Source organism: Uloborus diversus, chromosome 7 (assembly GCF_026930045.1).
Source record: "Uloborus diversus isolate 005 chromosome 7, Udiv.v.3.1, whole genome shotgun sequence".
NCBI classification, from domain to species: domain Eukaryota; kingdom Metazoa; phylum Arthropoda; class Arachnida; order Araneae; family Uloboridae; genus Uloborus; species Uloborus diversus.
In genome coordinates, this window is record NC_072737.1 from 79,125,608 (window position 1) to 79,152,098 (window position 26,491).

Genomic DNA, 26,491 nt, shown 5'->3' on the forward strand with positions numbered 1-26,491 from the left:
TTCTTATTCTTGTGAGAAATGGGATTCTGGTTGAAGTGCTAATGTTTAAAAACCCTTCATATATTTCTATTAATTATTCCTTCTGGACTTAAACTTTTAATGAAAACACTAAAATCTGGGCTTCAAAGCACAATGTTCGCAACAAAAATATGAATTATTAATTCATTAATGTTTCCTTTTCAAATAATTGAATGGCTGACGTATCATTAAACGGATACATGAAACAAATGATTACTCCAATTTTCAAAGTAACATCTGCCACAAAACTGATCAAGGAGTTAGGCAAAATATTTATTTTTGAATATACTCAAAACTTTATGTTCGAAAGATCTTACAGATCTTTTGTTAGCTCCTACAAAAAAGAAAATTTTGTTTTGATGAGAAAGAACAGAATGAAACGTACTTTTCGAATGTATATATATATGTAAAGCAAAGTGTACTACTATACCATTCAAGAAATGAATAAATAAAGTATTTTTTCTTCCTTTTCATCAGATTGGTTTTCTCATATTTTGCTATGAAATTGTCGATCCTCATTTGTCAGTAAAAACTGATTCGGTAAACTGCATGATTCACTTTTAATGCACTTCATGTTTTAAAAATATGAAGAGTTTCCGTTTTATTTTTAAGCTATTATCTAGTTATACAGTGGCGTATACCAAGAATGGGTGACAATCGGGGTGGTAATTTGTGGTAACACCCCCTCTCCCTCAAAATCTTCAAATTTGTAGTCTTAAAAATGCATTTTAGCTTCATATTTTTCAAAAACTTGCAATTTCACTTTGGGTGTGTCCCCCCAGAGGGGTGACACCCAGGGCGAACCCCCCCCCCCCCTCCCTTCGTAGCGACGCCACTGAAGGATAATGAATATGCAATCAAAAGCATATGAGGAGTTTACTTTCAAAAGGATTATATCCAGTTTTATATTTTTTTGGCAAAACAAAAAAAACGTTTTACGCACTAACACTAACCGTTAGAATTGAGAACTTTTCACAATGTTTTGGTAGAATAACAAGTTACTATTATTATAAGTCTAGGAATTGTTCCTCAATTTTATCAGACCTAAATTTCGATTTTTTTTTTTTTTTTTTTTTTTTTTTTTTTTTTTTGACGATTTTTTAATGAAATTGCTCTTGAGTGTTAATACCGGATCCCACTTAAGTGTTTACAGCCTCTTGTGTTGGGGTAAATAACCATTTGCTGATTATTTTCCCCAAAAGAAAAAAATTAAGAAAAAAGATAAAAAAAGAAAGAGAGAAATCAAATAGGGTTGAATAACTATCACGTACAAGCCACAAAATTTGTAGGTGCATTGTTTCATTCTGGGTATGAAACAGGGTTGGCCGGATTGGAACCAATTTGGTTGGACCCAATGTTTTTTTTTTTTTCTTTGAAAAACCCATTTAAAAAAACCCATCATTTAGCCCACTTTTGGGGTTTTTTTAATTTTCTGAGAAGTTTTTTAAAATAATTATTAATTTAAATACTTTCACAATTTATACTTTTTTTATTTGTTCTTCACCACAGACAATAGACATAAAAAAGGAATTTTAAAAAAAATACTTCAAAGATTTTAAATAAATATATTTAACTTTTTTCTTTAACTGATCAATAAATAACTAAGTAACTACTAAGTGCAGTCACGTCTGATTTTCTCAATATTTGTAGATTGTACAGAGGAAACTACTCTAGCTAAAAGGCTTTCATGTGAATTATTTTCTGCAAACCAAAAAGTCACAAATCTCGAATAAACAAGGCATATTTTTTAGAAATTAACAGGTTTCACAAACGGTCGGACAGAAAACAGAAGAGGATGTGCAGTATTTTCATTATCTTCGGAAAAAGTTTAATATTTCTTATTCTTTACACAGAAATAGAAAAACAGGCAACATAAAATTCAAAGAAATGTCTTGATTAAGCTGGAATTCAGTAAAAAGGGATTTAAACTACTTGAGGTTCTACAGTAGTTTTGCATAACAAAATGAAATACAATAAAGTAAAATGCAAAAAAAATGTAGTAATTACAAACGAACAATAGATTTTATCACTCGAGAAGTAACTTTGCCTTAACTATTGATAATCAGGGAAACTAAAAAATCTGAACTTCACCATTCTTGAGTTTCTTCATCTTTTTTACTTGTCTTCAGAAAACGCTATATTTTCCAGCTTTATTTTACCCCAAGACAATTTTAGTGCTTTGTCCATATACTTACGCTACACTATGCTACAAGTGCCCCACATTTTCCCTAAAAAAAGACAAAAGAAACCCACATTTCTTTTAAAAAACCCAGCTTTAGTTGGGTTTTTTTTGGGGGGTTTTATTTAAAAAACCCAAAACCCTGGGTCCATGGGCTTTTTTAAAAAAACCCGAGTTTTTGCCAACTCTGGTATGAGAGCCACAAAATTTGTAGGTACATTGTTTCATTCTGGGTGATAAATACTTCCTGAACTAAGAAAATATGATTAGATTTAGTTTTTTTCTTTCCAAATGGTTTGTCTTGTAGTTACGTTAGCATTTTGTATCAAGAATCTTTTAGACACAAGGTTATGGCACGTAGCCAGCGACACGTGTCGTGATGGGAAAAAAATTAATTCCCCATGACATTCATTTTCAAAACAGAAAAACTAACCAATAATTTTGCTGGACATTGTTCCACCGAACAGGGATTAAGTAATCCACAGTACCCGTCTAAATCGTAGGTGATACCTAAGAGGTGGAGAAAAGCAGGGAACACCACTTTATTTCAAATGAGAGATTATGTCGGAACATAAAGCACTTCAAGATAAAGCCTCTTGATTTTCAATGGCTTTAAATTGCAATAACGTCAAATGCTACTTAAGATAAAACTGTGACAAAAATCATGTTTATTGATCTAAAAGGGCATTAAACGTAGTTGTGCATAATGTTAAATAATAGTTTTATTGAATATAAATCAAGGAGATAATTAACGAAACAGGACATTTTCAATTATTAAAAAATGTGGTAAGTATTTTAGTTAGTAACCTAAATAAATATTTAATTTCTTTCAAGATGACTCGAAAATATTGCAAAAGCAATTTTATTTCACATAATTACTTTTTGCATTTTGAACAATTAAAGAATTTATTTTTCGCAAAAAAAAAGTTTACATTCCTTAAAGCTGCCAGTCGTGATGAAGAACTAGATTTTTAATTATTTATTTAATTAAAATACTCACAAAGTTATTTCTACAAAAATGTTACCAAAAGTAAAAATTTACACAAAAAGACTTGCACAATCAACTGGTTCGCTTAAACAATGTCACTGAAGTCGTTTTCTTTTTATTTTGTCTGAAACATTAACATTCATTAACACAGAACGTACGTGATTTTTGTAGGTCATGTAAATATATCGCAAAAATCCATTCAGAGAAACCAAACTTTACTCATCTGTACTTAGCTCCTTTTTAAAAGTACGCTCGAAAACTTATCTGTAAATTTCTAAAAAAATATTTTATGTCACAAAGAATAGCAAATTATAAAAAGAATTAGATAGTAACACTGCATTTCTATTTTTTCTGGTAAAGTCGAACATAATGGTTTTCCTGCGATAATAGCAGAAATACTCTAGTGCAGAGAACTGATTCAAACCCTACTACAAAAAAAATAAGAACATTAGATTGCAGTGGATTCCTGAACACAGCGGCATACTTGGAAACGAACAGTCAGATTTTCTCGCACGAAATGGTCTGATACTACTAAAACCAGCAAGCACCGTTTTGCCATACCCACTCAATAAAACTTCACATAAAATAGTTTATTAGAAAAAAAAACCACCAGATGAAATTGCTAGAAAACGATGAAACAAAAAAGTGTTGAAGACCTTGCCTGTTTATCAGATTGTCTACGTCGGAACGCAGTGTTTTTTTTTTTTTTTTCGACTAAAGTTTGACCACGGAGAGGTGGTGGATGACCTTGAACCGGATACATCGTTTGTATCAATTGTAGTAAGTAAAATCAGCCAGAAAGCACCGAGTGGTAAGAGGCGCGTTCTTGCTGATCCTATCTACTACAAAATAATAGCAAATAACCTATAACAAATGATACAAATGAAGTTTCCACTTCGAAGTCATCCACCTTCTCTCCAGGCACGGAACTACGTAGCCGAAGACCCTGCCATGCTGGGGGGCCCACACCACTAAGGGGCTCGCTGCCTGTAGTGACATAGCAATCCAGTAGACAGTCAGGTGCCTTGTTGATTTTTTGCAGGGGAGGGGACCCAAATTTTATAGAACCGAGCCTGCATCTCTCCGTGATCAGACTTTACTAACAGACCATGACTGTCTGTGCAAACATCTCCTCAGAATCGGCATTTTTACTCATCTACTTTGCCCACTCCGCAATCTACAAGAACCGAAGAACAGAGCCTATCTTTGTCTTTGTAGCTCACTCCTTGGCTCTGGCTCCGAAACCTCCCTTATTAGCATGCCAGAATACGTCTTAGGTAATAACGTAGGTCAGATTGAGTTCATTTTTGAGTTCTCTTTGATGGAACTCCGCCTTCGACTCTGCCTTTTACCATTATAAATTTTTAAAGAACATATTCCTTCACAGACGTGAATGCTGTTGTATTGCCAGGCAAAGGATCTACGATCAGCTTTTCAGCAAGACAGCAACCCCCGACCTTCACTGCCCAAGAAACCTCTCTTCTACAATAGCAAGGCTACGCACTGGACATTTCAAGGACATGAAGATATTACCGACTAATAATAAATCCTATCCCATCTGCAAGCACTGTCCCCATTTACAACTCACCCCTGATCATGTTTTTAATTGTCAGGCCATTATTCGCCCCCTCCTCCAACTTGGAGCACCACCAATTGAAATCCTGTACAGCCATCGGGCTCCAGAATTAGCAGATCTTGTTATCAAGACTTTTAGAAGCATCTAAACCTTTCGCACTCTCCACGTCATTAGACACGACAACAACAAGAACATATTATTTTAAATGATTAAAATTATTTCTAAATCAAATATTTTTATTATAATGCATCGCCACACGCATTTTATTTATCATGTGATTGAATAATTTTAGAAACTGAGATTTCCACTGTTTGCATAAAACCTGTTCCTTTTCGCACCTAGCATCCTTTTGTATAGGATAAGTTACATAATACTGAACAAAAATTAAAATTTCCATGCGGATTTTTTCTTTCTAATTTTCCAGTTCATTAGGCACCCTTACAAAAATAATTAGCTCCAAAAATTTAGGAACTTCAATGAAGGCATAAATGAGTTAGTTTTTTTTTAAAAAACTAAATCAAGTTTTTCGGTAGTTTAACAAAACAATTTATGCTTCAAAATCATGTAAAAATTTCAGTAATGCATTTTCCATTTTTTAGGGATACTGCTTCAATTAATGTTGCTGTCATAAATACTCAAGTCAAAGTCTTACATTGCGTTAATATTTTCGTGAACTCCTAAAAAATGTTGAAAAAGAGATCCAATATTAGGTATCCGAAATCGATTGAAAAACGATCTTTGAATTTCAATCGTGAGAAATAAAAAAAAGGAATCAAAACATGACAGATTATTCGAACATAAGAAGTAGAGGCCTTTCTTTATTTATTTTTTGTGAATTTAATGACCACCTTTTTAATATGCGTTTCGCAATTTTATTTTGACACATTTAATTTTTCTTTCTTTTCCAAAGATATGTTAGATAAAAGTTGAATTAAACTCCTTTAAATCTAGCACACAAATATGTTATCAATTTTCAATTCTTCCGTTCTCTTATCTTCTAACGCACTATCATATCTATCAGCGCAGGCCATGGTTCACGAGTGATTTGAGAAGCTAGCCGTCACAGATACTGCGAATACTTTTCACTCTTCTAATTTACTCTGAAGTGAGAATATAAATCAATCAGTGATTCGCGACTTGAAAAATATATATTCATGATTGATAGGCTAATTTTAGTGGGCGTAGCCTTCTACGTCCTGAAGATTTTTGAACTCAAAATACTGGGCTTCATACTGCCCGGATGCATAACATGTTATTACACATGGATCGCCCACATTTTGCTGTATCTTGTCATTTCGAGGTTCGAGCTGGATTACGTCATCAACTACTTTCTGGATAAGAAGATTCAACCGGAAAACAGGGCGGTCCTGATAACAGGTATTATTTTCCTTACTCGCAGAGGTACCACTTTTATGTCACAACCGCAGCACTTACAAATCATTATTTTTAAGTACTTTTTTGTTTCAAGTTGATTTTTTTTTTTTTTTTTTTGGTGCATAATGGTTTCTTTAATTCAGAAATGTGAAAGTTAAAATCATAACTTTAAAATTCTTGGAATGAAGTGCAAATATAAATGCAGTCGAGACCGCTAAGTAGAATAGCCGATTTTTAAGGAACAATATTTCTAATAACGGAAATATTCTATTTTCCCGGATCAAACTGACAAATTACAGCGGTTTTGGTACTTTGAAAATGTATTGATTAAGAGAGTAAATCTTTTAAACCGATATTCCAATATGCGGACTCGACTTCTTTAAAAAGTCATAAATGCCACAATAAATAGCAAATTGTTACTTACCGGAACGGAGGAGTTGGAGGGAGGGAGGACTGAATTTTCGGTACTTGCCATCATGGTTTTGTTCATCCATCGTTATGAAGGGGGGTAAAGAATTCTTCTTAAAAAGGATTAAATCGTATACAAAGTAATAGCGCAAAATTACTACTCATCAGTAGTTTTACTTACAAGCATTGATACAAATAAAATGAAAAAAAAAAAAAAAACGATATTCAAATGGAAAAAAAAAAAAAATTTAAAATATCAAATGAATTTGATACGTATTGTAATATGGATTTTTTTTTTTCCTGCTTTCCACTAATTTTGTTTTTTTCATTTCGTAATAAAGTTACTAAATTTATGGTTTGAAAATATTTTCATTTTCGGAAGGGCTTACACTTAAAGAGTCAGATGAGAGTGAGTCTATTTTAGAGAAAATTAACATAAAAAAAAAAACATTAAAAGAAAGTATTATTTGACAAACTATTCCGTAACGTCAGCGGCACGTTCCGGCTCCAATGCATGCTTCTTTGCATGCTACTTTTGTTACTTTTTCAAAATTTTGTCATTATTCCTGTCAGGGGCACCGACTCCGTGGGTGCTGCGGTCCCTCAAAATGCTTTGAACAATGGGGTTGTTTCCTTTAGTCAAAAGTAGTACTTCTAGTCACTGAAATTGATAGAATAAACAAAAAAAAAATAACATGGACCCAGAAAATTCTTTCATTTTCCCAACAGCTATTTTTTAATTAATTTTTTAAGACGTCCGATTTTGCAAACAAGGCGTGGTCTAGATGACGTCACAAATGATGCACTTTGGCGCATTTTGTACCGCGTTTCCAGGTTATGATAATCAAGAAGCGAATTAAAAGCTCTACGCTTGCTAACAACCATATCGTTGTCAATACACGTGAGTAAATATGCGAATTAAATATTTTGCTCTGTGAATGGCAACATAGATTGGCATTTCATCATTTGTGATGTCATCGGCAAGAAATGTAAACAATAAAAGCGCAACGATTTAAGTATTTTTTTTAAATATTAAACTTAAACAAGGTATTTAAAAAATGGATAGATCCTATGTTTTTAAGCATGCTCTTTCAGAAAAAAATACTTTTAAATTTTTGGAAACGAACTCATTCTTTTTATTCAACTACTAGTTGAGGGCTGGAAACTATAATATAGTTTTATATGGAACTTAGAGAAAAACTATGAAAAATAAAAAAGCTGATGATTGCATTTGGGGAAACTTTAGCAACAAACAATATCCAAGTTAACACTCTGCTGGAAGAAAGGATAGTTAACTTTTCTGCGTGCGATATATAAGTCTACTTCTGAAGACAATCTAACAATAAAAAACAATGCGATAGATGTCCCTATAACTAATTACTAATGAAGCTTTCGACGTGACTGTGAACATAATTACATTTTCTCAGTATTTTTTTGCTTCAATTAAAGATCATCGACATCGAAAAAACATCGAAAGCAAAACATCGATGGTAAAAACGTTGCTATTTCACAAAAACATAGATTTCGCACTACTGAATGTACACAAATTAATTCCACTAACACATATGAGAAATGTAACGTGAGGCGTGAACACATGAAACTTTATTATTTACTAGCTTTCACCCGCGGCTTCGCTTACGTTAATATAGATTATTTTAATCAATTCATGTTAATGGTCAACATAGCCATACGTCAAATCGTTACCAAAAAATAGTTTGTCCCCAGTTTCTCCAGTTTCACCGAAATTTCAAACTTCCTCCCCTTTTTAATATGTCAAAAAGGATGATTAAAACTGAAAAACGGGGGGGGGGAGGGAATCAAATGTCGGCGAATATTGTCACCAAATACTGGGATACTTCTAGTGACTAAAACAATGCTACATATTTTCAGCCGAAAATTTTCCAAAAAAAAGTAGTAAAATTTGGCAATTGTTTGAAACAGTGCAAAAAAAAAAAAAAAAAAAAAAAATGGAAGTTTTTGTGCTGTTTATGGGTTTGCTTAATTTAGTTGACAGAATATTTTACTTGTTAACAAAAGATTTAAAGATTCTTTTAATGGCGATATTTTGGTTAAATGGTGAAAACTGAGAAACAGTATTGCGTAGCCTTTAGCTTCAAAAACAGCGACAGTTGAAAAAATTGCCAAATGCCTTAGCTATTGGACAGAAAATGTTGTTCGTTGTAATGAGAATTTCATTGTAAATAAATTCCAGCAATGTAATGGAAATTAAAATGGGGCTGAAAATTTATTTCGTTGAAACAGATATTTCGTTGTATTGGTTATTCGTGGTAACGGGATTTCACTGTAGTATGATTCGAATTTTATAGACTAATACAAGATAATAAAAATACGTGAAGCTAAATGTCACTTTTTTGTATACTTTGCTTTCCAGCAATTTTTTTCCCCAGAATGTAAATTTTTTTGCAACACGGGGCTTTTGGAAGTGAACTAGATAGATTAATGCCAAAAAATAGGAGAAAAAATTGTGAAAAAAAGAGCAGAAAATAAGATCGGTTTTAGTATTTTTTTTTTAATTTTTGGAATAGAAATTCCCCCCCCCCCCCACCCCAAATCTCCCGTCTTGCTTCAATTTTCATCTTTTTGAACTTTTTACTTCTCTCTCTTTTCAGAAGAATGTTCGCAGCTAGTATAAAACTTTCTTTCCCTCCAAAACAAAATAAGGGCTATGAAACTGCTAAAATCTGAAATAGATAAGGAGCAGCTATCTCAAAAATGTGGTGAGTGAGAGGGGTGGAATGGCGTTCTTATTTGGATGGAGGGGATCATTTTACATAAGATTCAGCAAGAGTAATGTCAAAAACATTAAAGTAGTTTTTTGCCGCGCAGTGTTTTCAGCATTTAAAACAAAAAATTCAATATAAAGCTACAATAATGTATATTTTTTAAATATATTATGTAATTCAAGCGCAGTTATTTATTTATGGGAAAGATATTTATGATTTTGTTTTTATTTTAACCTTTTTACATCTTCGTTTTTGAAATAGAACATATGCAATATATATGAATGAGAGTAAGCTATAGTATGCGTAGTCAGAGTTTGAAATAAATTTCTAGAAAAATGTTACATGTTAGAATTTGAAAACATCAAAATGTTTAAACATTTTATTGCAGTTGTTATAGAGTTATTGGTGGGATTTAAGAACGTTTTGAAGCTGTAAACTATAAGAGTTGATTGACTGGTCAAGTTTTTCACATTTTTCCTTTTAATGATGTGAACACTAAGGATGTTTTGCCATTTCCAGAAACTAAGCAGATATCCAAGTGTGTACTCTTAAAATTTCAACATCAGGCTGTCAAAAGAATTGTGAATTTGGTCAGTGAATCTGTAGGAAAGATATTTGGGGAAGGCACAAGAGATAAACTAGAGTGAAAACAACTTAAAAGCTCATGCGTGACCTAAAAACACAAATGTATATTTTTTTAATAGGGAAGTTTTCGATTTTTCAATTTTATTTTTATATGATAGAGTAACATGTATGAACATCATAGGTGAAAAAATTTTTGCGATACGATAAGTAGTTTTTTTTAAATTAATTTTTAAAGTTCAAGCGCCTGTGACGTCAGATGGCATAGGAAGTGACGTCCGATAGGAGAGAAACGCTAGCGAACCGGTTCCCATGTCATGGGAGAAATCGAAGAACGTGCATTCGACTTCGAAGATGAAACGTAAAAGGCTTATCTCCTCGCGTTTCTGGAACATTAAACCTCTCATCCTCTCGGAAATATTCGAATATCACCATTGATATTATTTGAGGAAGATTATTTAGATTGTGCTTTAACGAATCCGGCCTCCATAGTGTGTTCAAAAGGATTATTGAATTTCTAAAAAATAATATCAGCGCGCTCAAAATGTCCCTAGCGAAAACAAGGGATCTTCGGCGGAAGGCTGCCCATTCGCGCCCTGTGACGTAGGCTCGTGACGTTTCAGAAAAGCGCACTTTTGCGCGTGGATTTTTAAAAATTCATTAAAAATCAACCACGGTGTTTTAAAATTCGGCGATGGTGAATTTTTTAGTTTTGAGGGTCAATTAACAATATGCAATAGCCAAAATATGAACATTTAATAGGTTGCAACTTCTCTATTATTTTTTCCATATTTAAGATGCCAGGACGTAACAATTTTTGCTGTTGGAAATCGGTTACCGAAAATATCCATTTCTAGGTCTACTCTAATGTACATGTCGTAGATGTGGGCTTTTATGCGTAGTAGGTTTTAAAAAATGTGCTGAAAAGGATTCCAAAAATATGGAAGACAGTTTTGATTTCGATGAAGATAAAATTTTATTTTGATGATTTACATCTGATTATATTTTGTAAAAACTCTTTTTATTTATTTTAAGACTTTTCAATTTTAGATTTTGTTTTGTATTTTTATTTAACCATTTTTTTACAAAAGGTAATTGAAGAGAAAGTTATCTATGGTTTTGAAGCCGCTCAGATTAAAGGAAAGATGTTTTTCAAAACTGCAAAAGTTTTCACTTTTTCATCTCTTTTTTCATTTCTTCCATTTATTAGAATAAACAATAAGGCAATGTCAATTTCTTTTTCAGTGTCAATTTTCCTGTTATTTAATAAAACAAGTGATGTTCTTGTTTTTTTTTTTTTTTTTTTCTTTAAATCATGATTTTCCAAGGTACCAATCTTTAAAGAAATTTATTTTTCGCGTCACGAATGTTCAACTTCAGCATGTGGATTAGGAGTGTCTTACCTATACAGTTTCAAACAAGTATAATTTATTTTCCAATTAGTTCCGCCTCAAAGTATTTTTTTATTCCTTTTGCACAATTTATCATTTTTGTTCTGTTATTAAATTGTGTTAATTTATGAAGAAAGTAAGTGCTGAATTTGGTAACATTTTGATAACTTTGAAAAGCTTTTCAAATGTAATTTCATTTCAGGATGTGACAGTGGTTTCGGCCATGCTTTAGCAAAGCGTCTAGATTCCGTTGGTTTTCACGTATTCGCAGCATGCCTTTTTCCAGAAGGGAAAGGTGCTTGCGATTTAAAAAAGGAATGTTCTAAACGTTTGCAGATTCTTGAGCTAAATGTCAAAGAAGACGACAGCGTGAGAAATGCGTTAAACTACGTCAAAGAGAATTTAGGAACATCAGGTAACATTTTGTTTTGTATACGGGATAGCTCAAAAATCCTATATTTAAGACATATTCCCCCATGTCAGTATTTAAATCTACGGTTTAAATCAGCTTTTTAGGTTAATATTAATAACATCAGCAAAGAGCTCAAATGATATTTTCAAAGTGACGTCCATAGGTTCATTATACTGGTCACCAGAGCCCGATTAACTAAAAGTGAGGCCCTAGGCCTACAATAATTTGGAGGCAATGATTTGAATTTTTTTAAATAAAAATGCTCCTAGTTTTTTTTTTTTTTTTTTCAATTTACAAGTTATTATTTTTTAACTATCATTTAAAAAATGCGTGTATTTTTCTAAGAGTAGTAATTCTTCTCCATAATTCTTAAGTAATTTGGGGCCCCTAAGAGGGGGCCCAGACCAGACCTAGTGGACCTATGCGGTACTCAGGGTCTGCTGGCCACGGCAGTGAATGAAAGAGTTATGCCCCTTTTCGAAATAAATTCTCTGAAATCTTGTTTATCATTTTCGATTACAATAACGGTTCTCTATGTTGATTCTCGTTTGAAATCTGCATGCAGTAAAAGCTTGATGGTTATGTTACCGTAATATAATGCTTCTGTTGTGAATTTGAATTGTGTTTGCCTCTAGCGCAGCCAGAAATACCTTCTAGAGGGTTTTTTTTAATCAAAAATACCATCTGGGGGGGGGGGTGATCAAAAATACCTTCTGGAGCGTTTTTCTTTAATCAAAAATACATTCTGAAAGGAATTTTTTGATCAAAAATACCTTCTGAAACGGGTATTTTGATCAAAACAACCCTTACATTTCCATAAACTAATGTATTGGAATTTGCATTTATGTTAAAACCTCTAGGGTTTTAACATAACCCCAGCCTCTGGGGGATGGTTACACCCCCCCCCCCCCTTCGCTGCACCACTGGTATTTGCTAAAACAACTAATTAAGTTTCGCTTTTTTATCTCTGAGCTTTAAAGTCTAACGAGACAGGCACCCCCCCCCCCCCCTTTTTATGGTTTATTTCTTTATTTTCTAATTTATGGACCAAAACTAGAAATTATTTATAAAAAAGGAAGAAAGGTCAAAATTTTCAGAACATAATTATTTGTTTTACTTTGTATATCTGTTTACGAAACATTATTTCGCACAAGCAGTAATTTTTAGTTTATGTATTCATTTTTCAGATATTAGTAAATCAATTGTTTTACTTAGACAAGCCATACTTGTTTAATGAAATTATTACCAAACATTTGTGACATCTCAAAATACTTCGGTGTAAATATTGAAAGTTCAAGTGTTTCTTCGGAAAAGTTATTGTGTACAAAATTCATCAATATCTTAAGAAATACGTGAGTTAAATTGTTAGATTTACATCAATTACCACTCATCTGCACTCAAAGCCAGTCCTAGAAAAAAAAATTTATGCACTCTCTGTCTTTTTTCATTGTTTGCTGCCGCTAAAAATCTTATGGCTTTTAGTTGTCAGTTTCCCCCCCCCCCCCCACCCCAAGTTTTAGTCCCAATCGCTGTCTCTGAATAAATAAATAAAATAAAATAAACAACTTTCTTTCCAATGCTCCAAAATTTAGTGAAACGTCCGGTAGTGTTCTTGGTGACGTTATAAACTGCACTATTTCGTGTTTTTTTCACCTCATAAATGTTTTAAAATATAAGGTTTTTAAATGATATTTTACAATCTGAAAAGACAAAAGTGATTGTGAAAATTATAATACGATGTTCTTTAAACCTTCATACACAGCGTTGATGCAAAAAATGGTGCGGCCATTTTCACTTTCCTTGAACTTATAGTAGTGCATTAGAATAGTTTATGTATTAATACATTCTTCGCATAATTTTATAACTTTTACCTTTGGTTTCTGTTTTATGTACGCATGTAATGAATGAGTTGTGAATAACTTGTATACAATACCTGTCTCACAACAGTAGTGACATTTAAGTAGTGTTTCGCCAATATATTTAACGTAATTGTCTTTAAGTAGTTTTCAACGAATAAATTCGAGCGAATCGACACTTTAACGCCCGAGTTTATACAGATAGATGGTAAAAATCAATAAGTACACCCAAACATGTTTTTATGCGGTGGATAGGGACCCCATAAAAAAAATTGTTCGAAACTTCACGAGTAGCTTTAAAAAGTTGTTTTCGCAACACAGTTATTTTTTAATGCGGTAGATAGGGACCGCATAAAAGAAGTCTTACATAGAAAATGACAAAAAAACCTTACAAAATAATCTTTAAACGAAATCAAAATAAACCAAGTGATGATAATTTTTGCCTTACAGAGTCGAACAAAATTTCCCGAATAGGAAATTTTTTGGGAGGTCACAGTGACTTCCCATCGGGGTGCGTATGTCGTCACTTGAAGATACTACCTCGCACTCGTTTTAAAAATAAGTTCGTCAATTGAATCCCAATCTGATAGCAATTTTAACGTACCGCACATAAAAAATTCGTACAAAAAAAAAAAGCGCACAAAAAAAAATCGCAAAATGTAATGTCCGATAGTCACAATGATAACTTCCGGTAAAAGCTGATTTTTACTCAAATTTATGTTAAAAGCTCACTCTAAGAACACAAGGGAGAAGAATTAAAAATGTTACCTTTTCGTCCTCTGACTTAAAAAAACAAATTTAAAAAAAAAGCAAACATTTTTACACATGGAGAACGAGGCAATAAAAATTTTGCTTCAGGCGGCAACAAACACAACTTTAATTACCATTAATCTATATCCAATCAATAGCAAGCAAGAAACCTAAATGAGCCTACTGTACACATTATACGAACATCGGATTTCTAACACCAATTGGCATTGGTTACAAATTATTTTCAATTTGTCTGTCACATGAAACACATTATTTAAAACGATGTATGTATATTTTCTTCATAATTACTAATTTAAGAATATAATAAGTGAGTCAAAATAAACGAACCACATTTAGCATTTCACGTAAATAAGAGAATCAATCCCCTTTTCAAACTTCGTGAACCTTGTAGGGGTATTTGTAACTTTATAATAAAGAATTTCAAAAAAGTTGTCTCATTGATCTATTTCCATCATCATTTTTCTGTGCATTAAATTAATCTTAACTGCTACAACTTTATTCCATTTTTTAGAATTTTGGGCTCTCGTAAATAATGCTGGCATCCAGAAAGGCATCGATGTTGAGCTCACAAGCATGGCTGACTTTAAGGAAACATTTGAAGTGAACACTTTTGGCCCGGTGAGAGTTACGAAAGCCTTCTTACCTTTGTTGAGACAATCAAGAGGAAGAGTAGTTAATTTGACTAGTATTGGAGGTAAGTGAATAAAATTGAAAATTACAGTGGAGTCTCGAACATCCGAGGTAATAAAAAATAGATAGCTAAAGATATATTAGATGAAAAATAAAATTGAAAGTGATTACATTAGCGAATAATGTGAAGAATATACAGGTGAACCACCTTCAGCATAACCAATTGCTTTTGAGTACACAGGTCCTTTTTTACTTCCTTTTACAAAAAGGAAGTATATTGTATTCGCGAAAAAAATCACTCAAAATTCGGCCTTAATTTCCATTTTGCTCATCCCCGAAATAATGTTGAGTTTTTTTTTTTTTTTTTTTTCTTGTTTTCCCCAACCCGACCAGACGCAGATGAGTGCCTAAAACGTATAGACACCCGAAATATCCATCTTGACATTACCCGAGTTAATTACAATGACTTTTCTCATGACGTCCGTATGTATGTATGTATGTGCGTATGTATGTCGCATAACTCAAGAACTATGTCCTAGAAAGTTGAAATTTGGTACGTAGTCTTCTAATGGGGTCTAGTTTTGCACCTTCTTTTTTGGTTGCATTCGTTTGTTCCAAAGGGGGTGTTTCACGCCTTTTTGGGGGGAAATCATTGTTAATTTCGATGCAAACTCCAGTGGTGTTATAATTTGGCGGACACTTGGCGATATATCGCCAGCCTTTTGTTCGTCAAGTTTTGTCGCCAACTTGGCGACAAATTTGGCGTTTTTTTTTTTTTTTTTTTGAGCAATCGCGATTGCTTATTGTTCTCATTTGACTGTCCTTGACGTTACGGTTCCTTTTTCAGCTTGGACCAGGGCTGCAGCACCACCGGCGGCGGCGCGGCTGGTCCTGAGCACTGTCCACCGGAATCCACTTTTGCTGGGCGGTGGCGTCCATGTCCTAAGGACGCATGCTCATACACACTCCCCTACGCGCGCGCGCCTTTACACACATACACACGCCTACGTGCACACACGTAAGCCTACACACACACACAACTATACACACGTAACCACCCAGGAGGAAGGACATGCTTGGGGGGGGAGCCGTTTCTAGAAACAATAACTCTAATCAGTAGGGTCTTGTCGCAACTCGTGATTGCGAAAAACATAATTTGAATTCAAAGTTTCGGAATTCAAATTAGAATTAATTGGGGGAAGTGGGTCACAGATTTTACTTTTTTTTTTTTTAATCTGCTTTTAATTCTCCCACTGTTGGTGATATTTAGAGAGTTAACTCTTGAATCACATTAAAATTACAATAATGGGGAAATAACATTAAATTGGTGGAAAAGTAAGTCATGTGATGCATGCAGAAATGCAAACGATATAATGTTGCTTTTTGAGCCATGAAGAGTCGCCGAAAATTATTACACAAGAAAGGAGCAGATAGAGTTCAAAGTAAATTGACTAACTTCTTCTCAACTGAACGGAAATAAAGAGCAACAAAAGTGACTATGAAAGATTTTTTTCGAATTTTTTCCCGAACCCGTTTTTTATTATAACTTGGATAAAACTGTACATAATATCGCAGTCCCTTCCATTGTTGGGCATTAATCAATTATTTTTTCAATTGCCCTGTTAATTGATTAAAAAAGTAATTGCAAGTAAAGTAATTGCAATTAAACTATTAATTGTACTTTGCAATTAATTGAATTGGATTAATGTACGTTAATTGTTTCTCACAATTAAAATATTTGCAATTAATTTTTTAATTGTTTTATGAAACAATTAAAACTAACAGTTAACTTTATGTATCAATAGGTACAGCGCAGGGCACAGCGTCCAAAGTATTATTCAATTTCGTATTTTCGTTCAGTACTGATTGCTCGCTCGCCGCGTGAACTAGTCTCCACTTCGCAAGTTTTTTCCATACGTAAATGTTTGTGTTTTAATTAAGTGTTTTAAGTTTGTGCAAATCATTGTTTTAGTTTAACCCGTAACAGGGGAGGTGAAAAAGAAGGACATAACAGGGGACGGAGTGAGATCTCAGAGACTACTCTGCTTTATTTTTATTTATTTATTTTTTTTTTCTTTGATCGTGTAATTAAGATACATTTCTGTAATTTCTCTCAGATGTTCTTTGGACTTTTACTAGTACGGAAAAAAAAATTTTTTGTATTTTTAATTGAAATATGCCTATTTTGAGGAAATTTTGCTGGAGCCATAAGATTTTTTGAGAAAAGTCATATGCTGCAGTAAATAATTTATTGCTCGTAAAAAGTTACTGTTGTGCATTGATCTTTTATTTGTTGCTAACATGTGTAGTTAAATTGTTAGATAGTAATATGGTACCGGTCCAGCATCCATGTCCCAGGTAGACCTGTCGCCTGTAGAGTATATTATAAAAAACCAGTATTTTTTTAAGAGTTAGTTTTAATTAAAATTCACAAAACAATTGACAATTGTTAATTGTTGTAAACTACAATTAACAATTAATTGTTAACCGTGGTAAGCTACAACTAACAACTAATTGTTAACCGTAGTAAACTGCAATTAGCAATTAATTAATTGTTAATTGTAATTCTCCATGATAACAATTGATCAATTGTTAGTTGTTATGGTTACGTTTATTAATTAATCAATTGTTAATCTTTCATTGTCCATGAAACTAAAATTTTCCGAACTCTGGACGCTCGTTATAAGCATGTTTTACTGTGGCGGAAAAATATGCTCAGAAGATATTTTGAATGACTGTGTAATAGATGTATGACAGTAATAAACGTAAAAAGAGAAATAGATCTTTTACATTATGAGGCAACGTAATTGAATCAACTTTCGAGCGATGATCGAAAAAGCGGATTAAAATAAAAATATTTAAAAAATAAATAAATAAATAAATAATGTTTTTAAAAAATGTATAAAAACATGGAAGCATTTTTTTTCACAATTCTTATCAGAGGGTGGGGAGGGGGCAAAATTTGCAGAACCAAGCCTTCTTTTACTCGTAGTTATTAGGTAAAAAGGCTGTTATTGCTGCATGGGCTAGCAAAATCAAAATATCTTTTAATCACTTATTCATACATTCAAAAAGTTGCTATTTTCAAATCTGAATTTGTTTTGAGCTTTGAAATAAATTTTAAAAAAAAGCATATTAAATCAAAAAAAAAACATCTCTTAGTGTACAGTGTGCTAACTAGCACCTAAAATGTTAGACAGAAGCCACGTTTAGGATCAACAGTTCGTTTGAAAGCCTGACAACCCTGTTCAACTTCTTTGAGAGAAAGTTACAGTAAAGCATCACACGACAGTCAACTCATTACACTAGGCACATGTGACGTTACCATTCTCATACTGATGAGTTGAATTGAATCAAACATTTAGTTCATTCAACTCATCAGAACATTGCCAAATGTTCACTCTACCCATGAGAGTCAACTCGGTTTAGTTTTAACAGCGTTATAGCGGAGTTTCTGCTTGAATAAACTCGGCTTATTAAAAGAAAAGTTGATTCAACTAAGTTTCCTCGTGTGAAGACAACGAAAAACGCCCGTCAACTAGATGACAGACAATTTCTTCAAAAGTTGATTCTACTAATTTTCCCCTTGTGCATTATAGGACAAAAGTAATGATTTGCACGTGTTGCGGATGTGACTGTACAATCACGCCCGTAACATGTACAAATCATTGTTTTTTACATACAAAAAATGATTTTAGAAAGTTGATACTTTAATATAATGAGAAAAAATGTTTCCTTAGATTTTCTTTACTAATAATAAAGCTCTCTCTGTCCGGATCTCTTTCTGTCTGTCAGGAACTCTGTCTGTCCGGATCTCTCTGTAACTGTCAGGAACTCTGTCTGTCCCGATCTCTCTCTGTCTGTCAGGATCTCTGTCTGTCCGGATCTCTCTCTGTCTGACTGTCAGGATCTCTGTCTGTCCGGATCTCTCTCTGTCTGACTGTCAGGATCTCTGTGACGCGCATAGCGCCTAGACCGTTCGGCCGATTTTCATGGAATTTGGCTCAAAGTTAGTTTGTAGTATGGAAGTGTGCACCTCGAAGCGATTTTTCGAAAATTCGATGTGGTTCGTTTTCTATTCCAATTTTAAGAACAAACTTATCATAAGATGGACGAGTAAATTACAAAATTATCATATCGTGGAACCGTAACATGGGCACAAGCCAATTGGCGAGATACGAAATTATCATAACGTGGAACCGTAACATGGGTACAAGCCAACTGGCGAAAAAATTCACCATACATTATTTGTAAATATACAGGCGAACCAAAAGCCTTTTAATTTTTCTATTACGCGCAAAGCCGTGCGGATACCACTAGTGTATAATAAAAGATTAAGAGACAAAGTTTGAATGTTCTGGAATAAATTGAAAATATATGTGCAAAAATGTCACGTCCAACCAAATGGATCAAGCAATAGCTTACGCTTTTTTAACATTAATAACTTGTATTTACAGCAGAGTAGAAATAAGTCTTTTTTTTTAAGCAATCACTATTGCTTATTGTTCTCACTTGACTGTTTTTGACGTCCTATCATTTTATTTTCCCACCGCCATCCTCCGCACCATCACCGTCGACCGGCTCCTCACGATGTTGCTCCTATAGCGAAAGCCGTCTCTAGGTTGCATCCATGTCTACATACACAACTACCCACACATTCATGCCTGCACACAGACACATATGCCTACACACCACATACACATACCCTCCCCCCCCCACACACATACATTCATACACACAACTACCCACACACTTATGCCAGCATACAGACACAAACACACATGCCTACTCACACGCACACATACCCCCTACACACAAACACACATACCCCCCACACACAAACACACATACCCCCCACACACAAACACACATACCTCCCCCCCACACAAACACACACGCCTACATACACACACTCGTGATTGCGAAAAACATAATTTGAATTCAAGATGTCAAACTCAAATCATTTTTTTTTTTATTACAGGACGTTTATCATGCCCTCACTTGACTCCGTACATTATGAGCAAGTTTGCTGCTGTAGCTTTCAATGAGTGCCTCAAGCAAGAAATGGAGGTGTGGGATGTTAAAGTGATTTCCGTAGAGCCTGAATTATTTCGGTGAGTGAATAAAATCTCTAACCCCCTTCTTCCAAATGTTTTCATAAGGGCATAGTTTTTAACCCCCGACACACAAAGAAGGGGGATATAAGTTTGACGTGTCTGTGTATCTGTCTGTGGCACTCTAGTGCTTAAATGGATGGACCGATTTTGACATTGATTTTTAATAGTATAAGGCTTTTAAAAGGATTTTCAATTTTCCATCTTGATTCTACAGTTGCGACTCAGTCGGGGATTTTTAAAATGTTTAATTTTATCGTTGCTTATGCTCCATATGATGAGATAGACTTAAAAAAAATATCTGCAATTGTATATTATTAATTGTATTTTTTTATTTCACTTCCTTAGAAACTTTAAGATAATTCATAGATAGCTCCTTATTATACATAATTTCAAGTTATTTCCCTTAACCTTTTTCTGTCCTTTATTGACGAGTTATCTTTCTCACAAATACATATGAGGCAGTGAGAAGCAAAGGGATGTAAATGGACTATTCAAAGTTTCGATAAATTGCGTTTCAAGTTGAGATCCAAGTTAGACTTTCATTAAAAAAAATTTAAATCATGCTGTACAGCAGCACCCTACTAGGGCTACTAGAACTATTCCTTGCCCCAAATCAGATGAGAGGCTTTCTCATCCAGCAGCGGATTTTAGGGGGTGTAGCAGTCCCCCCCCCCCCCCAGCCCAAAGATAAGTTAATTTTTTAAATTTTCTTTTCATTGACTTCTTAATAACATAATTTTTTGAAAAGTTATTTAAAAACAGCATAAAACACACAAAGCACATCTGAATAAGAGAATTTGCGTTTGCAAAAGAAGTATTACTGGAGTCGAAGGCCAGAGCGGCAGAATGCATTTAGCTCACTGATTTCGAATTCAATGAAACGTAATATCGTGATTTGTAAATTTATTCTTTAATGGAATTATATGAAATTATAACATCACTTTTTTTGAGAATAACTGTTCTCAAGATCGTGTGGAACAGTAATGCGTACTTAATCATTGAAACGCTTTACTTGTTTATTTACTTTGTAGGTCTATGAGTATGGTTACATTTTATCTGGAATCTTGAGTTTTTACACGTAATTTAAAAGCTATCAGTTTAGCTACATATCTTAAATCCGTACACCGGTTGGAAATTGTTTTCGGAGACTTGTTGTGTGAGCATCAGGTATTAGAAGTCAACATTATTAAAATAACCTCGGCGAAAAATTAAAATATGAGCTTTAAAATTAAAATGATATTATTGGCGGACACAAACATTATTGATGGAAAGATCGAGTGTATCTGAAATTAGAAAAAGAAAGGTTAACGCTAGCACACAGAATATTCCAGACAGAAAATCCTCGTTATGGTTTTAAAGGAAAAAATCTTATTTTTTCCTTATTCTAATTTTGTTTCTGAAACAGAAAAAATGATCGAAAACAATGTGAACGATTGGATTACACCGTCCTCTTTTAAATCCACTAAAATAAAAATATGGAGTGTATGCATAATTGGAAGAAGAAAGGTAATAAACACTAAAAAAATTAATGAGAGATAGACAGAACATTCTCGTTACAGTTTTGAAGGAAAAAGCCTATTTTCCTTTTAAAGTTCCTTTCCCTTCAAAGGGAAAAGCGAAAAAGACGAAGTTTCAATCATGAGTAAGCTTTTAATGTAATTTCTATGACCTTGGTGATTTCCAGACTGTTCTGTTTGGATAATATCTTATGAATTGCAAAAGAACCCGTAAGATTTTATCCCAAATTTCTCTCTTTCCTACACTGTTTTGCATAAGATTTTATCTTTAATATTTTTGAACTACGAGTATATGATGATACTGCCAGGCGTCTTTTCTGAACAAAAACAATGGGTCTGTTTCCATCAGTCAAAAGTATTGTGCACTTTGGTTAGTTGAGGTGTGATCTTGACTATGTTTACCTGTTTTAGGAGAGTTTAGTGAAAAATAGACGTGTTACGCTTAGTCACTGAAGTTGATAGAATGAGCAAAACAAAATAATATGGAGCGAGTAAAAACTTTTATTTTCAAAACAATTAATTTTTAATTAATTTTTTAAACTGTCCGATTTTTCAAAGGCGTGGTTTTTATGACGTCACAAGTGGTGAACTTCGGCGCGCTATTCCACTGATGCACTGAATGCTTACGCTGGCTGTGTCGCATTTTCAGGTTATGATAATTCAGAAGCGAATTAAATATTGCGCTCTACTCTTGTTATCAACCATATAGTTGCAGTACATGTGAATAAAGAAGCGAATTAAATATTGGGCTCTGCGCTAGTAGCATCAGTGAATGGCAGATATCAATTGTGATGTCATGTGCAGAAGCGTAAAAAATTAAACTGAATCTGCCCACCGATTAGAATAACTGTCAAAAAATAATAAACTTTGTCAAAATATTTTTAAATGGTCAATTCTTATGTTTTTAAGCATAATGCTCTTTCAGAAAAAAAAACTTTTAAATTTTCGAAAACGACCCCATTCAACAGTGACCTTGTTCGTTTTTCGACACTATGGAGTGTTATAACTACAGATAGTATTACCATGTTTCCCCAAAAATAAGACCAGGATTCGTTTTTGTTTCTCTTGCAAAAAATACGCCAGGGCTTATTTTCAGCGGATGTCTTTTTAAATTTAAAAACTCAACCATTGATGTATAATTAGTTTATGACCAAAAAACTCATTCGGGTAGAGAAATTAATTGCAATATAAGGAATTTATTGAAGTTCCGTAAGTTTATTCCCGTTCAACAAGCTTTCAAAAATGTACAAAATCATTAATTCAACCGTATCTTCAAGTGTGGATCCAGGGTCGTCATGACTGTCCCTTAAAGCGACTAAAGATAGCCTAAACTGCGTTTTGGGTGATTTTATTTTGAGAAGTTACCGGTGGACTCCGATTTGTACCAGAATACACTTACGGCTAACACTTCCGATTTTTTGTGGTCATATTTAAAATTGTTATCCTCCACAACACACAAAGCTGGACCCACTATTTTCTAATTGTTCATTTCAAATAGGCAATTTTGTCCCGCCTACGTTTGATTATTATTCAGAAGTGTAGTAAATTTTAGTAAAACGCCCGTCTATAAGTTGCGTAATACGAGTATGTCATTTTTTTAAATGACGACCTTAGATAGGGCGAATTAAAGGTGTAAGACTTGTTTTTGATGTACCCAGAAAAATCATGCTAGGGTTTTGTGATAAGGTCTTATTTCAGAAGAAATACAATTGTCATGCATCTTTCTCAAGATGACACCTGGCACTGCTTCTTGTGTATTTATTATTCTTCCTAAACAACAAAAAAGCTAAACAACTCTCAGTTGTTCATCTATGCTTATTCATCCAAAATAGATGTCACCAACTTTCTGGGAATTGAAAGAAAAGCTTTAGATAACATAATGCCGAATTATACCACAGCATTTTCTTTTTCTGTAACACTACTTTTGACTGGTTGACACTTCCGAAAGTTTCGATGAAGCAAGAACTCCAAACCGTTCGAAAGAACGGCCGTTCATTTTTAGGAGATTGTAAGGCACTGTTCTTTTTAAGAAGTAGGTCTTTTAAACTCATTTGTTCATGAACGACACATCTCTACTAACTACTAACTTAATAGTTTACTATTATTATTTCTTCCTTCCAATTACTGATTTTTTATCATTTGCTTGTGTTTTGTTCAAATATACTAATGATGTTTAATGTGTGCAGTTTTCATGTATTGCAATTGTTTGAGCAGGGGTTTCGTGTTGGTTTCAGGTACTTTTCTCCGCACACAAACCACCACTTAGCTGTAAGCCTTAGGTTCCACCGTCCGGGGGGTCCGCGTAGCGGGCCCCCCGCACGACTGGGTGCGACGGTCGATAGTCGTTAAGTGCTACGGACGGACTTGGTACTTATTGCGCCGGGGAAGGTAACCGTGCCGGGCGTCAGCCCAGCTGGGAGTTTACCCCTTAATGTGTGAACCTTGCTCACCATGAGATACGATATGTCTCCCGTACCTCGTTGTTGGTTCCAGGTACTGGGTATCATTTTCGGTTTAGAAGGCCTTGAAGTTTGGCATTTTCTAATAAGAGGTTTACACACGCTACGCTATCCGATTGAAAATCCACTATATTTTTTTTCTATATTCCACCTAACTGTCATACACTTCTGGTTTGAAATCAAATCGCAATTGCATTGTTACCATTGTTACTTAATAGCATTGCTGTCTTCAGTTATAAAAATATCTTATTTACTTTCCTGCATTTAAAACCAAACAACAAAATCGTCGTGATGCTACAACAAGATTAATTGTCAAAAACTTTAAATTGAATTTCTTGCTTATTTGATTAAAACAACATCGCGTACATTTTGCGACTGTACAAATAAAACAGCTTTAAATAACTGCCACTTTTTAGTTATGTTTTCTCTTACCGTCAAATTGGATGAGATGACAGCAGGGGTTAGGTTGTGTCACATAGATTATGGCATAATTATAAGATGCAGAAGGCAGCTTTTATGACAGATGGAAGATTAAAGTGCACTGCAATCTGCTCTATCTTTCGCATAAATTAATTTAAATTATTTTTATTGATATTGGGACATGCGATATGGAACAACCACACTTTATACTGGGACAAAGTCACCACATTCGACGGTACTTAAAAAGTTAAGTACAGTATAACTTCGATATAATGATACCAGATTTAACGATTCCCACAATTGAATGATACATTTCACTGGTCCGGATTTAGCTGCATTAAATGTATATCGATGTTCCGGTGGAGCATTCACGAAACCGCAAAATTAATTGAAAATGAGGTATTGTCGTCACTGGGTTCAAACGTGGCCACCCCATGCGGAAGAACACTGACAGATTTGTTTTTCAACTTTAAGCCATCAGAGCAGAAACTCAACTACACCCTTATGCAAAGTAATTGAAAAAAACTCGAAAAATCGAGAAAACTAAGAAAAAATGGTATTTTATTTAAATTTTTATAAAATCAGAAGTTTTTAGTGCATAATATCATGTCTTGGACTTTTTACTAACGTTTGTACACGATTTGGTGGGGAATCCACTATTTTTTTACAATCATTTATAATGTTTTGGTCATTGTCCCAAACATGAATTAAAGCAGTTTTTGGCTTCTCCATAGTTGAACAGTTCGTATGCAATAGACGATTCTTGCCTATATCCCAAAGATTTTCAATTGGCTTGATATCAGAAAAGTTCCCAAACCATTCCAATGTCTCAATTTGGTTCTCAGACATGAATTTTTTTTACCATTTTGGAAGAATGCAAACGATCTAAATCCTGCTGGAAAATCCCCGTTTCATTTAGGTATCGTTTTTTCAACTCTGGTAAAACCTTTTTTTCCAGAATGACAATGTACTGCTCATAACACATCATACCCTAAACAGGCTGCAGGGAACCAACCCCATCGTAACCGATAATGTAATTTGATGTCAGGTAAATGATTTAATCACCCCATAAATATTTTTACTAATTTTAGTTCGATTGGTGAAAAATACTTGGAATGATTTTAAAATTAAAAAAAAAAAAAATTTTGTTTCAATTAATTTACACAAGGGTGTTTGTGTCATTGTGTGAGGTTGTTTCACGTATATTTAATTATCCTGTAAAATTACACTTTTTGCAATTGCGTCAGTGATTCACCGGAACAGCGATATGCTCCTCGATTTAACGATATCCTCGATTTAACGATAACTTTTTCCAATCCCTTGACAATTGTTAAATCAGGGGTTACACTGTAATTCTATGTTGTTAGCATTTGATTGATCCTTTTTTGATTCTGACTAATTAGTTTATTATGAACTTTTTAACACTTGTTTCATTTCATTTTTCAAATTAGAACTCAACTCACTGACTGCGACGCTGTGATCAAGAGGATTGAAGAATCCCTCAGCTCTTTAGAAGCTGATGTAAGATCCGATTACGGTGAAAAGTATTTACAGAGCTTGAAAACCTTCACGGAATTTCAAACCAATTTAGCCTCACCTAACATTTACATTGTCGTCGATGCACTTGAAGCTGCAGTAGGCTTGGAGCATCCTAAATCTGTGTACAAACCTTGCCGAGGTTTCATTGCAAAAATGATATTTTACACATTTGAACGTGTTCCAAGACCTATTGTTGATCTTTTAATCAAATTTTATAAATTTGTTACTGGATTTCCAAAACCACAAGAAGCTGGATATTACTTATGAAAATGGCTTGACCTAGGTCTTTCATTTCTTGCGAAGCATATAGTAGTTTTGGCTTATGTCCTTCAGTTTGCAAAAGTAGGTGCTTAAACTGTAATGCGAATATGAAAATGGTGAACTACTTATTTATGTTGATTCTTTTTATTTTTTTTACATATTTTACATAATTTTCACAAATAAAATGAATTTACCACACAAAGATGACATTTTTAATTTTCTTAATATTGTATTTAAATGTATGGTTCT

General features: G+C 33.8%; 1 protein-coding gene across 1 annotated transcript; it reads left to right on the forward strand.

The window, feature by feature from the left end:
* The first annotated feature begins 5,823 nt into the window (after nucleotides 1-5,823).
* On the forward strand, nucleotides 5,824-26,491 carry LOC129226301 (estradiol 17-beta-dehydrogenase 2-like). The gene is made up of 5 exons (XM_054860904.1): nucleotides 5,824-6,138; nucleotides 11,463-11,675; nucleotides 14,811-14,993; nucleotides 19,911-20,043; nucleotides 25,894-26,491. The coding sequence occupies exons 1-5, from the start codon at nucleotides 5,916-5,918 to the stop codon at nucleotides 26,246-26,248; spliced, it is 1,107 nt and encodes a 368-aa protein (XP_054716879.1). The 5' UTR covers nucleotides 5,824-5,915; the 3' UTR covers nucleotides 26,249-26,491.

What these genes read in the sequence shown, in the direction of transcription:
- LOC129226301 (XM_054860904.1), top strand. Translation starts at nt 5,916, where the DNA reads ATGATTGATAGGCTAATTTTAGTGGGCGTAGCCTTCTACGTCCTGAAG. An exon ending in AGAGAATTTAGGAACATCAG is followed by an intron (nt 11,676 to 14,810) that starts GTAACATTTTGT and finishes TCCATTTTTTAG; the next exon opens with AATTTTGGGCTCTCGTAAAT. An exon ending in GTAGAGCCTGAATTATTTCG is followed by an intron (nt 20,044 to 25,893) that starts GTGAGTGAATAA and finishes TTTTCAAATTAG; the next exon opens with AACTCAACTCACTGACTGCG.